Source organism: Vipera berus, assembly GCF_964194415.1.
Source record: "Vipera berus genome assembly, chromosome: 1".
In the NCBI taxonomy this organism is placed as follows: Eukaryota; Metazoa; Chordata; class Lepidosauria; order Squamata; family Viperidae; genus Vipera; species Vipera berus.
The window spans coordinates 157,242,028-157,256,988 of NC_138202.1; the positions used below are offsets into that span (position 1 = coordinate 157,242,028).

The 14,961-nt window shown below is 38.1% G+C and overlaps 1 protein-coding gene across 1 annotated transcript in view; it reads left to right on the forward strand.

Moving 5' to 3' along the window:
- The window catches only part of CERS6 (ceramide synthase 6), a 113,770-nt gene that overhangs the window by 75,737 nt on the left and 23,072 nt on the right, over nt 1–14,961 (forward strand). Inside the window, exons 5-6 of the mRNA XM_081334085.1 lie at nt 1,699–1,749; nt 4,727–4,819. Of these exons, the coding sequence (XP_081190211.1) occupies nt 1,699–1,749; nt 4,727–4,819 (144 nt within the window). The remainder of the gene's footprint in view (nt 1–1,698; nt 1,750–4,726; nt 4,820–14,961) is intronic.

Genomic DNA, 14,961 nt, shown 5'->3' on the forward strand with positions numbered 1-14,961 from the left:
TGCAATACCAAACTTCGCCAGAAGATGTCACTGATGCAATTTAAGGTTTTTTTAAGTCCAAAATTTTTATAATACTTTTTCCAATTTTATTTCTTTTTTGTAGATAAAAACAAGAGTCTCCAATAAAAATAGGAAAAATTTTGGTCCCCAAGTTTCAGGAACATATAAATCCAATTAGATTAAAGTTGTTCTTTTAATGCTTTAATTCCCCTGGGTAGTCAGGCGCCGCTATTCTTTGAGGGTGGGATAGAAATTCCCTCCCCTCTCTCCTCACAGGGGGAAAGATACGTCAGGCAGCTTTTGCAGGAAGAGAAAGTGCTTAGGGTAAAGAGAAGATCAGATCTCACTCAGTTTCATCCGCATTGCTTTCAAAGTGCTTGGTGGTGAGTTTGATTGTTTATTTGTTGCTTGATAATAATACCTGCAGCCCAGATCAATAATTAGCCCTTTTCTAAACTGAATACTTTGTACTTCACAGCCTAAAAATTTAGTCAATAAAAATGACTGTTCAAGTTTACTTAAAATTTCAGGCTCCAACTTTTTTCATAGTTGATCATTTATAGCTTAAGAAAAATAAAACCATCTTTCTTTCATTACAAATGTAGATAGCTATAGTGTGCACACAGTGTAACAAAAATTAATTGAGCTGGACATTATTATTAAATATTACTAGTATTACATATTACCAGGCTGTGGTTTGACTATTAATTCTATGTCACGCACTTATGTAGTTGATACACAATTCATAAGAAATACAGAATATGAACTTCTCCTAATATGAGATAATATATACACGTTTACAATTTAAGTGACTTATTTTAAAAAAGAATTTAGGACTGCCAATAGCTATTAGCTTCATTTCCTAAATGGATCCATAACCAGAATGCTTAATTAAGTTCAAACATTTGGACAAAAATCAAGGGACAACCATTACTGCCCCTTTTTATTTTTCAGCATAGCAGAATTTAGTTCCTAATGAGGTCTAGAGTATGAAGTAAGTACCTCACAGACATAAGCAAAACATTGAAAGGCAAAATAATTAGTCTTTGAAGTGTGATCTCAGTAGTACCAAGTCACCTAATTGTACTGAGTCATGTTTCAAATAACCATAACTTCCTAAATAAAACATAGTTGGCTCACATCCTATAAACACCCTAAGCCATAAGCTTTAATTTACAAATCATGATGGCGGAGTTCATAGGTTAAGCCATAGACAAATGTTGATTCGTTTGTTGTTTGTTTGTATCCCACCTTTATTTATTTATTTTTACAAATAACTCAAGGTGAAGAACATCCCGTGTTTCCCCGAAAGTAATTCCCAACCAGAAAATAAGCCCCAGTTAAGACTGTCAGCCAGACGGATGCATTTAGTACCGTATTTCCCCAAATATAAACCCTGACTGGAAAATAATTCCTAATGCGTCTTTTGGAGCAAAAATTAATATAAGACCTGGTCTTATTTTCAGGGAAACCCTAACCATCCGACACATCTTTATGTTCCTGATAACAAGAACCCTGTGAATGTAGTTGGGCTCAGAGAAAGTGATTGGCCCAATCACTTGCCAATCACTGGCAGGGTCAGATGAATGTGTTTCAAATGTCCAGAAGATTCGGTTGCATTGCTCTGCAAGCATTTTAATCTTTTTTTCCCTCTCCTCTTTTTCTCTGTCTTGCTTATTTATTTGCTTTTTTTTTAAGAGTCCTTGGCTGTGGAACACAAAGCAGTGCTGGATTGGTTACCCATATCAGGTAAAAGAACAACAGAACGCAGGGTTGCATGGCATGAATGTAAAATGTTGAAAACGTACAGCCACCCTTCGAAATGGCTGCAGCTGCCATCTTCAAATACAACCTTTCACTTCGTTTATTTAGTCTAGATGAGTGTTTTTCAAACTTGACAACTTTAAGATGTGTGGACTTCAGCTCCCAGAATTCCATATATCTTTCAAATTGCCAAGTTTGAAAAAGACTGGTCTAGGTGGTAGAAGGGAGGAAGAGCTGGGGCTTGGGGAAGGGAATCTTTTTTTTATCATTTTACCACTGCTTACTGCTGTAATCTCATTTTCTCAACAGTTAGTGACAAGGTCAGGTGTCATTTTAAAGAAGAAGCTTTGGAGTTGACAAAGCAGAAGAGATGGGGAAGCTAGGTTTTCCTCAACTCCTTGGGAGGGAAGGGGATCAAGGACTCTTCCAACCTTCTTTAAAAAAAAACACCAGATCTGAACCTCAATATACCTGTAAGGTACTGGTGATGAAAATATGGCCTACTGTGAAGTCACAACTGACCTGGACTAGATTTATAGATTGGTCTGACCTGATAGTAAAAAGAAAAATGAAGTGACCTTGAGGAACTGACAGACATTTTCAGTGGGGAAAACCTATGGGTTATAATGAAGGTTTGTTGCAAGGAGAGTATCTTCTATTTATGTAAACGTGTTCCACTGATTTTGAATCAGAGCTGAATTTACAAAAGAATGCCAGGCACTTCCCCCCCCCATGCCTAATCAGAGAGTCCTAGTGGACAATCACTTCAATATGAGCCAGCAGTGTGCTGCAGCTGCCAAAAAAACCAACATAGTGCTAGGCTGCATTAACAGAGGGATAGAATCAAGATCAAGTGAAGTACTAATACCACTTTACAATGCCTTGGTAAGGCCACACCTGGAATACTGCATCCAGTTTTGGTCACCACGATGTAAAAAAGATGTCGAGACTCTAGAAAGAGTACAGAGAAGAGCAACAAAGATGATTGGAGGCTAAAACATATAAGGAACGGTTGCTGGAATTGGTTATGTGTAGTTTAATGAAGAGAAGGGTGAGGGGTGACATGATAGCAGTGTTCCAATATCTCAGGGGCTGCCACAAAGAAGAGGGAGTCAAGCTATTCTCCAAAGCACCTGAAAGCAAGACGAAGAAGCAACGGATGGAAACTAGTCAAGGAGAGAAGCAACCTAGAACTAAGGAGAAACTTCCTGACAGAACAATTAACCAGTGGAACAACCTGCCTCCAGAAGTGGTGAATGCTCCATCACTGGAAGTTTTTAAGAAGAGACTGGACAGCCATTTGTCTGAAATGGTATAAGGTTTCCTGCCTGAGCAGGGGGTTGGACTAGATGACCTCCAAGGTCCCTTCCAACTTATTATTATTATTATTATTATTATTATTATTATTATTATTATTATTATTATTATTATTATTATTATTATTATTATTATTATTATGTGGAGAACCAATTTGAGCTGACATCAGTGGGGGAGGACATTAGAGCTGCAGATCCAATAAAGTAGTGATTCTGAATCGCCTTCAGCTACATGTAAAACTGGATCACATCAAACCTTTTAAAAGTTTTAACAAGTTTTAAAACTGAATGACATTCTAGGGTAGAGGGTTCCCAAACTTGGCAAATTTAAGACATGTGGACTTCCACTCCCAAAATGTGGGAGTTGACTGGCTGAGGAATTCTAGGAGTTGAAGTCTACCTGTTTTAAAGTTGCCACGTTGGGGAACCCTCCTGCCCTAAGGTAATAACCTAGTCACCGACTTCTAGAACTGGTTTTCCTTTGTCTCCCAGGTGCAATTCAAGGTGTTCATTGTCACCTTTAAAGGCATCAGCCTGGGTGGAAAGGGTTTTATTTTTGGGAAAATGTCTCCCAGTTTTGTATCATGGTTTATATTACTGATTGATTGAACCAGCCACGCAGGAAGGAGAACCACAGCAAAACAGCAAAAACCCCTCCCAACTCCCAAAGCGGTCCAGAAGAATACTATGATCAGTGTTACTGAATACCACTGACAGATCCAGGAGGACTAGTAAGGTTGGATGAAAGTTGTCCAATGTACACAGGTCCAAGGATGCTTCTTGAAAAGAGAGGCCTACTACCACCTCCCTCAAGAATTTTTTTTCTTCTTCCTAGTTCAAAACAAAGCTGACCATACAAGCAAAGAATATTAGCAGTTATCAAGAAAAATGTTAAGCAAAACAAGCATTCTTGAATTGTTTTGAATCCTTTTATCAACAACAGCATTAGAAGCATTTGTATTTTCTTCACATGATGTTTGTTACCTGTGTATATTTCTGCTGTCCCTCACATTTTATTTATTTGCATCATGCCTTTATTGATTCTACCAACAACTCAGAGTGACAAACATGCCTAATACTCCTTCCTCCTCCTATTTTTCCCACAACAACAACTCTGTGAGATGGGTTAAGGCTAAGGTGGGACTTGAACTCACAGTCTCCCGATTTCTAGCCTGGTACCTGAACCATTAAAATGTATTGTGGATGGTCTGCATATGCTCCACTCTGGGCCACATGACTGGGGGAGGGAGTTAAGGGAACACCCAGCAAGTTTCCAAGTTATTACACAGCTGCCTCTCTCATAGGTATGCATTGTGGGATATTTTGGGAAGGGGGGGAGTGATGGAACCAGGCAATTTTCCAGTTTGATTTTACTTTGGCAGCTTCTCCCATTACACCAAATCTGGGTGCTTTTCATTTGCTTTCGGAGAGTTAATCCTTCACGTAATTTCTTTCCAATATTTCATTGGGTTAGAAAAAAAAATAAAGAAAAGGTACAATTCAAAATATTGTTTTAACTCACTAAATCTCCAAAAGTATTATACAGGTATATATTTTAGATAAGGATTTGACTTGTTCCCAAAGTTATTGAATTTACCTTGGTGGGGTTTTTAACATCTTTTTATTTATTTATTTTTATTCTCCAGCCATTGATGCCTGAGATTCATTACTACTATATACTTGAACTGGCATTCTATTGGTCTGTAATGTTTTCTCAATTCATTGACATCAAAAGAAAGGTAAGGGCAATCTTTTTTGTAAAAACAATTTCTATTTGATAGAGCTGTGTAATGTCACTTTGACTGAAACATACCATTAAAATAGCACTGAGTATTGTGCAAAGCATTTGAAACACTAAGTATGGTATCATCTTTCAAAGCATTAATCAGCCTTATCTTTTGCAAGACTTAATGCACCTTATTTTTTTTTATTCATCACATTTCTACACCTCCCATCTCACTAAGTAACTTTGGGTAATTTACAATAGCATAAAAGTGATATAAAAACAGAAATATAACAAAGTTAAATGTTGTTCCCAACTATTTGAATCTCTGTGTACATGCATAGTTGCTTTATTTTGTTGACAACCCATCCCCCCCAAAATATTGTCATTGTGCATATATAAAAAGAAGTAATTCATCTGTGCTTACATACTTTCCAAAGCACTTCTTATGAATGCTTTTCACTGCCCTATTAGCAGCATCTTAATTCTAATTATCCAGGACAATATAAATTTAGTGTTAGGACTGTAACTGTGAATGGTTATCATATTTTTCAAAAAGCAATATACAGTCAGATTGCATAATCTACTAGCATTTTGGACTAGGCTTAGGTAGTTTTAATATCTTTTGGGAGCTGGTGGCAATATTGATCACTGGTTCATTAGTACGATGCCGACTATTTTATTCAGATTCTATTGAAGTATTCTAGGAAATATTTATCTTTTATGTGTCATTAAATATTGAGATGTACAGATTTCAGCACCCTGAATTCCATAACCAGTACAACTATTGCTGAAAATTTTGGGAATTGAAATGAAACATATCTAGAGGACACCTAAGGGTGCCTGTGTACTATGAAACAATTTACAATAGCATAATCCATTATGATATTCTTCCAGTACTGAACTTGAACATGCTAGTGGAAATTATCATAGTTGACTTTTAGATACCAGGTTGGGAAAGGTTGTGTGAGAACATTAATATATACATAGAATTAATTATGTATTGGTTGCTTAGCAGTTGGATTTATTTGTTTGTTTGTTTGTTTAATTTATTTGCTGCCCATCTCGCCTTGGAGCTACTCTGGGTGACTTTCATTTCCATGAAACAAAAAAAAAATCCTTGTATAATTGGTAGCCTAGTATTGTTTTTGTTATTACTGTTGCTTTTTATCAGAAAGCAGAACTGTTTCTAGAGGGGAAAAAAAATTTTTCAACATGTTCCAGCATGTCTGATCTTGGAAGCAGGATTTAAAATCCTAGTGGGAATAAAAGCGGGTAGTCACTTTCAGATGCCTGGTACTGCCTGCTTCAGGATCTCACAGCTATTCCTGAGAATAGCATTGACAAGAAAAGATACGCTGCAGAGCCTGATGCTGCTGCGACCAGCCTTCTCATGCTGTTCACAACTTTTGGGAGGGTCACAGATTTTTCTCTGACCTAAATTATTTAGTGAAATACTTTATGATTTTGAAATAGTAAGAAATTGCACTATAGGACTTCTGGTTTTGTGCAGTAGCGACCGGTTGCGGGCTTGCGGATTCTTTGCACCCCCGTGGCTAATTTCACCCTACCTGGGGGCCCTAAATGGATCTAAGTCGCCGCAGAGAGGCAATGAAGAAAAGAAGGGTGCTCCAGCGACTCTGGAAGGGTGGCAGCCGTTCTGTTCAACTTGGGGAAAGCCTTCTAACCTGACAGGAGAAAGGCTGGCCATATTGCATCGACCAGCCCAAGCTACTAGCAACCGAAGTCCAGTACAACTGTGAACAGTGTGCTTGAAACTGGGTGAGGAATTCGATCTTCTCTTTTCTATTCTACATTTAATTTCCTGGAAAAGATCCCCAAGAAGCAAAATACCTCCAAAAGGGAAGGGGGGGATTTCTGCCCCACCCTTATACTAATGGAAGCGGTGAATTAATCTTTTTATGGAGGATCAAAATATATGTAAGTGAAATAATTTAAAACCTGAAATTTAAAACTTAAATCTGGATAAATCTAAAATTGTTTGAATGGTTAAGACTCTCATTTTAAAGATAATTGTTCATTTTGGAAATTGAAAAACAAATAGTTGATGACACCTAGTGGTGGATGAAGACTATGACAGCTATGACTTTAATATAATACATGGCAAAATGTGGGAAAAACTAATCTGTGTTTGTGACCTTCAAAGTTTTAACAACAAAGAACAGCTGTGACAAAAAAAGACAATAATCTGGGCTGTAGACAAAGAGAATTATAAATTTTAGGGGAAAAATCTTTTTCAAACTATTTGGATTACAAATATCTATTTAATTGGGACTGCAGAGAAAAGAAAGGAAGAGAAAAACTCAAATTCTTGGCCATCATGGATCAGAGACATGTAGAAAGAACATATCAAGAAAACATAAATACTTCATAGGAGGAGATATATAGTATACTGCAACTAATTCAAACAACAATGACTTTAAACCACAAAGAAATCCAAAATAACTTTGAAAATATAAATCAATCTATTTCTAAGTTAACTCTACAACAAAAAAATTCTCAGAAAACAACAGAGAAGGAGCAGATAAAACAGATAAATGTATATAGAATTGAGAATAGAGACTTAAAGATGAAACTTAACAAAACAAGGAAACATGATTTAATTCTAGTGGAAAAAAATTCACAAGAATTGGAAAAAACAACTTATCCCTTAAGACTACAAAATAAATCTGAGGACAAGAAAACAGATTGGATAAAATGGACTGTAGAGATGTCAGGAAGATCGGAGAGAAAGGAAATGATAAGAGAAGTGGAGAGAAAGAAAAAGAAAAAGATTTTCAACAAACATGGAAAGGCAGAAGCCCTGTACAAAGACACTTCACCTGATTTACTTTTTATATCTATAGCAACATTTACAAACATACGGAAAAACTTTTTGATTCAGCAAAATACATTGATTAAGAAAGATACTGGGCAAAGAAAAAAGACTAAAGTGGAAATCAAGAAAATAGATTATGGGACTTACCAGAGAGAATACTTAAAGAAACATTTGTTTGAATATGGTTAAAGAAATAGAAAAGTTTTGGAATATATGTCATTCTAAGAGGGATGAATTCCCTAAATAATACAGTATCCTTTTTTCCCTTTTTTGTTCTCTTTCTTGATATGAGTAATATAAAAAAGTTGAAATGACTTAGATAAAGGAAATGTTTAAGATACTTAAATGTGATTGAATTTAAGAAAATTATAATGGATAAAAAATGTTTTGAATAAGAGTTAAAGGACTAGTTGACTAGATGTATTAAATGGAATGTTTAAAGATTAAACATTTTTAATTATGGTTAAAAAGAATAAGAAATTTAGGAAATAAATATATATTAGCTTAGGAGGGATATATATTTTAAGTAGTATGTTATTTTTTATGTTTCTTTACTCTTGCTCTCCTTTCTTTTTTTTCATTGTTTTTATCTATTCCTTAAGAAATATAAAAGTGTGAGATGGTTCATATGGAAAAATAGAGTTAAATTTTTAACTGTAATTAATTTTTGAGCAAATCTTAACCAGTAAGAATACCTATTTGGTGGGAGAAACAAACTAAAATAAGGACTGTAACGGGATCTATGTTAAGGCAACTAGAATGATTAGATAGAAAAGAAATATTATATTGATGTGATTATTATTTTTAGGAATATTGGGAATATATATATATATATATATATATATATATATATATATATAGATATTTAATTGTTATCTATCAAAACAATAAAAATTGTATTAACTCAATGTTTGCAAAAGAGGATATTTTGGGAAAAGAGGAAATCAACTAAAACCATTACGCGGATTATGGATTATAGAAATCAACTGTTAATTATTGTTTTACAAATGTATCCCAGACAACACATTGTTCACCAATTATTGTGATTTATGTTTTTTTTTAAAAAAAATCAATAAAATATATTACAAAAAAGGAAGAAATTGCACTATAATGGACATGCTTTGGGTGCAATACAAGGTGCTGGTCATCACCTTTAAAGCTTTATATGACACAGGCCAGGCTATCTGTGGGACCAGATGTTCCTGAGGACATCTGCCTGTCATACCAGGTCAGATAGGGTGGGCACGCTCCTGTTGCCTTCCTCTAAATATTATCATCTGATGGGAACTAGGAAGTGTGCCATTCATTCATGCATTCATTCATTCATGCAATTTCTATAGCCACCAAACTCAACCAAATAACCATTTTCCATGGCAGCCCCTGCTTTATGGAACAATTTGCCCTCTATGTTTGGCTGGCCACAACCCTTTTAGCCTTCCATAAGACTTTAAAAACCTGGCTTTTCTCCCAAGTGTTGAGAGAAGATTAGACCCATATTAGAACTGATTGGCACCAAGTTTTTGCTTTTATAGGCTAAAATTTAAAAAATTGCAAATTCATACCTGAACTAAATAATACCTAAATGTGATTGCCCAACAAGCATTTGTTTATTTATTTATTTCAATTTAGGTGCCTCCTAACGCCAGTGACTCTGCAGTTCATGTCGAATAGTTCTACAGCTGGACACTTCCTAGCTTTATTCTGTGAAGGTGATAGGGAAAAGAAAGCATGATGAAATGGGAAGGTTGTATTTTGGTGGAGGAGTTTAATGCCATAATATCTCACGAAGCCTTAGTCAATGGCACTTCAAGGAGAGCAGGTTATTCTGATTGGCTAATTACATTCTGATCATCCTGATTACCATGAGTCCTAAACCCTGAGTAAGTGATGAAGATGACTCAAAGTTCAGTGAGATTTTTATGGAGATCCAGTACCTCCTGCTTTTCTCCTCACACTCGGAAGTAGAGGATCAGCTATTACAAATCTTCCCTACAGACAACTATGGAAGAAACATGCCATAACCATTTTTCCCCACTATGTCCTTTGGTTGTTGCTTTCATCTTACTCTAGCCCAGGGGTGGGCAACCATGGCCCCTTTATGACCAGTGGATTTCAATGCCCAGAATTCTGAATTGACCAATATATGCTGGCTCAGGAATTCTAGAAGTTAAAAGTCCACAAGTTGTAACAGGATCATAATTATGCACCCTTGCTCTAATGATCTAATCCATGGGGAGACAGACTAAAATCATTCTTATCTGTCTTTCTCCCCCAGCCCTTAAACCCAGCAGTATCTAGCAGGAGCTGGAAGGACTGTAAAATCAATCGTGTTTCACCACTTATTTAAGGTGGCCATTGGGATACAGGATCTGAGCAGGATGTATTGGCCAATTCAGACTGATTCAGGAAGATCCCCTTCCTTTAGGTTCCTAATCAGCCTTTGTTGCTCTTGTGAGATTTAAAAGCCCAAAATCTGATACTCACAACTCGAAGACAAGTCTGGTTAACAAAGGCAAAGATTTATTGAAAAGAAAATTGAAAATAATAAAGAAAATAATAAAGAAAGAAAGCGTTTGCAAACGCGGCCTCTTAGACCCTTCCCAAATTGGATTGGGTTTCAAACCAGGCATTTATACTTTCTCTTCTTGATACATGTTACTCCTAAAAAAACTTACTCTTTGATGTCATTTACATTTCTAAAAGATCTTCTTTGAACTTTTACATCCAAAAGACTTATTGTAACAACTTCCTTACTTCCGTCACTACATTATCTTGTTTTTCTCACAACCTTGAGATGTTCCTATCCTTTTTAACATTTCAAAAGAACTTTGTTGATTACCATTTGTGAGTTCTCTGTCTGAGCAGGAAATAGATAGCCCCACATCTTAGTGTTACATTTGATACAATTCATTGGTGTTACATTTTATACAATTCATAAAAGAATAACCTTTGTTTATTTTCCTTTACTCTCAATCTGTTGCATTGTCAAAAATTGCACAGCAGTGTAAACTACTCAGCTTGTCCTGTGACTAGAGTAATTCACATTAATTCTGCAGGCTCCGTGTTGTGCAAAGATTGAAATGGTATAAGTGGGAAGGGAAAAACAGTAGAATGTCAAAACTGCGATGGTGTTACAATGAAATGGTGAAATAGTATAACTCTGAAATAATAGGATCAGTTCCACCCCAGTGTCCCACACAGAGCATGAAGGAATCTGGAAGGTTATATAAAGAAAGCGAGTGAAGGCGAGATAAACCCTAAATAAAAATCACGCTTATGACTCAGGTTTTTCATGACTCCCATCTGTTGTGTTTCTTAGAATATTCAGCTTTGTTTATGAAAGTATGGTAAGTAAGTGGAGGGGTACAAGAAAGAACCTAAAGGTGATTAACTGTTCTGTACCAGCCTGCTACCGGCCCTGCAGAAAAGGCAGGGACAACCCCTTTTACAAGAAGGCAAGAGGCTGGAATTACGCCTGCCAAATTTATTACCACAAAAACAAACGGAACAAGACAAACCAAGAAACAGGAGCTTTAAGAAACATGAACTATCCAAGTGGTTGCCTTCAGCAAACCAGCCCTCCCCACACATTCCCCTTATATAGAGTTCAGGGCGTGGCTTCTCTCTGCCTCCTTCCGAGAAGCCCCATTGCCTTCCTCTGTTTACTCCTAATTGACTGCCTCCTGCATCGGGCGTCCTTGAACAGGGCCAGCTGTGGGTCATCTTCATCCACGCTGTCAGGCTCACACAGCTGGGTCTCTGTGGTGACCAAGTGGGAGGGGCCTAGCTGAGGGCTCTCCTCAGCAAGATCTTCAACCCCCTCAGCAAGGTCTTCAACACCCCCCTCCTCCTCCTCTGAGTCGTCCGACCCAACTGCCGAACCCACAGGCTGACCCTGAATCACAACATTAACAGAGTTAACAGTTTGACAAATGCTTTCCTGACTTCTGACTTTTTGCTATCCCCCCCTAACTGCACATTGTACAAGAGATTACTATCTGGTGCTGCGTGCCCTTCAACTTTAAAGAATATAAACTGGCCCTTATGGCTTGGGTACAACACGAGGAGTTCTGTTGCAAAGATTTTTTCCACGTGTTTCATATGCCAGGAAAAGCTTCAAGTTACATCACAAGAGAGGGAGGAGAACTGTTCAGTTCCTCTGTACCATAATTGGTACTTCTAACCTGTGGAAGTTTGAAGTGTCAGCCATACCCTCCTTGGCTTTGACTTATAAGAGGTCCAGGTTTCTTCTGTATGCTGCCTTTGCCAATGTGATGGGAGAGAGAATCTTTTTGCTGTCACAAGGATACCTCAAGTCAGTTTATTGTCATGTGGGCAAGGGGTCTCAAATAGATAAAAGAAGAAATACAAAGGAAGAAAACCTGTTAGAAAACCATAGCAGTCTGCCACACAGAAATACAGAACCGAGCAATCTTCATACCAACTGGGTTGTTTTTAGGGGGGGGGTGTTTAAAACCCATCTTTTGGAATTAATGTTTGTGGCTTCATTCACATTGCAGCTTTATATATTAGCTGAGGAGGGTAGGCATAGCAAGCCACATCCAACAACTGGATAATCCTAGGTTATGAATGGTTTACCATACTATATTGAAAAGACAGATGTGCTCACCCTGCTGTTTTTCCTGTAGCAAACTCTTGACAGAAAAGCATCTTGCAATAGAGCTGATTCCTGATTTCCAAAAGGCTCTTTTCAGTTATTGATGTGTTTATTCCACTAGGTTATCTCTGCTTGGCTAAGGTTTCATGAACAGTATCTGCAGTCCAGTGCATTTGATCAGATGAGCCTTCTGCAAAAAATAACCTGATGGAACAGATGCCATTTTTTCACTGCTCATAATGAGCCATGAGGGATGAATTATCCTTATTGGCTATCATCATGTGCAGCTTGTGTATGCTTAAGAGGCATGTGTGGGCAGTTTAATTAGCGTTTTCCCACGTATCACTATGCTACATTTATGGTATACAGAAAGAATTAAGGGGAGAGAATGGACTACCAAGATGTTTATGATTGTCCTAGAATACTTTATCTGAACATCGGTCAAATTTACTATTGTAACTTTTACACTTTGGTAGGATGACTAGGCCATGTCTGTTTTGCCAGATATTATTTTTAGAGACTTATCTCAAAGTCACTATTTAAAGGATTTTAGAAAAGGGCTACCTTAATAAATTATTAGTGTACTAAAGTTTTAAGTTGGGAGGAAGACATTTAGTGGGTTGGGACGCTGAGCTTGTCGATCAGAAGGTCGGCAGTTTGGCGGGTCGAATCCCGAGTGCCGCGTAACAGAGTGAGCGCCTGTTACTCGTCCCAGCTTCTGCCAACCAAGCAGCTCGAAAGCATGTAAAAATGCAAGTAGAAAAATAGGGACCACTCCGGTGGGAAGGTAACAGCGTTCCGTGCGCCTTTGGCGTCTAGTCATGCCGGCCACATGACCACGGAGACGTCCTCAGACAAACGCTGGCTCTTCGGCTTTGAAACGGAGATGAGCACCGGCCCCTAGAGTCGGAAACGACTAGCACGCATGTGCAGGGGAACCTTTACCTTTACCTTTATAGGACAATAAAGTATTTCCTGCAAAAGCAGATCAAATGGTGACATTTACTTCAAATCATAACCTGGCCAAGAGCATCTAGATTTGTTCCTTTGCACAGGTATTTATGAAGAGTTGGAATAGCTAATACCAATTTTGAAACTGCAGGAACTGCTAATTATACTGCATCATAGAGGTGTGCATGCGTGTAATTTTCTTTTCCAGATGCCAGAAAAAGGTCTCTTGGGACCTGTTTTAAACCAGCAATAGTTGAGTAATTCATTCAGCTTTAGAGAGAGACAGTTGTGGCAGCACTTATCCTACTAATGTGGAATAGTAGAAACTTAAACTATTATGGCAACAATAATGCCATAAAAAGAATATGTGTCTCTTTCTTCCCATATCCTGTGGCATCTGACAGAGGATAAGGTGTATTTTTATATTAAATATGCCAGGGCCAGTGCCGGAATGTCCCCATGTGCTTATTTCTTTTATTTGTTAGATTTATATTCATATTCCTCCCATGAGCTAAGGGTGTACTTGAAATTGAATCTTCCCAATACCTGTCCAACTCCCACTGTCTTTTCCAGAACACTAAAGTCATATATGAAATGCAAGGCACTTTATCAAGTCCATTAATATTCTTGGGTATTAATTTTTTTTAAAAAAAATCCAGGCAGTCTGGTCCTCCACCATTCTATCTGTGCCTTCCAGAGCAAGGAGCCAAACATGTTGACCTGTTTGTAGGTTTGGGGAGTGTTAAGGTCTAAATGAATGCTTTAATGCTTGAGCCATTCATCTCGCCCGTTACAACTCCTGAAACATGCCTACACATCCTGCTCTGGCCTTTGAGAGTGTGTGAATTGCTCAATCTGCATTAAGATAAGAGTTGAGAGAGAAAAGAGCAGATCCTTTTAATTTGCTTTTGGAGAGAGGGAAATACTTGTGGTGGACACCCATCTACTAGTCCATGATCCTTGAAGAAACTAAATAGCATTTATGAGCGTGCATAGATATTTTGGCTCTAGCAGATAGGCTATGGTCTTGCTTCTGCCAAGTGCCTATATACATGTGCCCATACATAAAAACACACCATTTGTGTCTTCCCTCCATCCACCTCTCTTTCCCCCCCCCCCACCTCTCTGCCCTTTGGCCATCTTGCACTCTGCTGTCTGTCTGCCCCTGCTACCCCAGCTGACCTTTGCACTTCTTTTCCTTCTGCTGCTGATGAGGTCCATCCATCTGAGGCCTTCCTCATGCGGCCTCCCCAAACTCTCGTGAGGGGCAGCAGCTGCCTCACCTGAGCATGGCATCAGCTGGCATCAGCCACAAAGATCCATGTGGGGTGGCAGGGATGGATAACCGCAAGGATTGTGAAGCGAGGACTACCTAATACTGTGAGACATGGGATGACGCAAAATTAAAATTAGACTTCCTTTCTCTTCAGAAATATCAAGGTAGAAAATAAAGACACAGCTGTTTTGTTCCTGCAAAAAAGGAATCAAAATTAGCTAGATGCTCTGGTGACATAAAATATAATGCTGGGTGCCGCTCCTTCACAGCTGCTGTGCTTGCTGTTCACTCAAGCCAATGCTGTAAGGCAGCAATAAGAGTCCTATGAGCAGAGCAGTGCAGGCAGGTACATAACACGAGAACTGTTTTTGCCCTTTTCTATGTTTCCGACATTGACCAGGGCTTCCTCTAACTATCCTCTCTTGAGATCTTTGCAGAAGGCATTCAGATTGTTCAAGACAGCCAGGGATACCA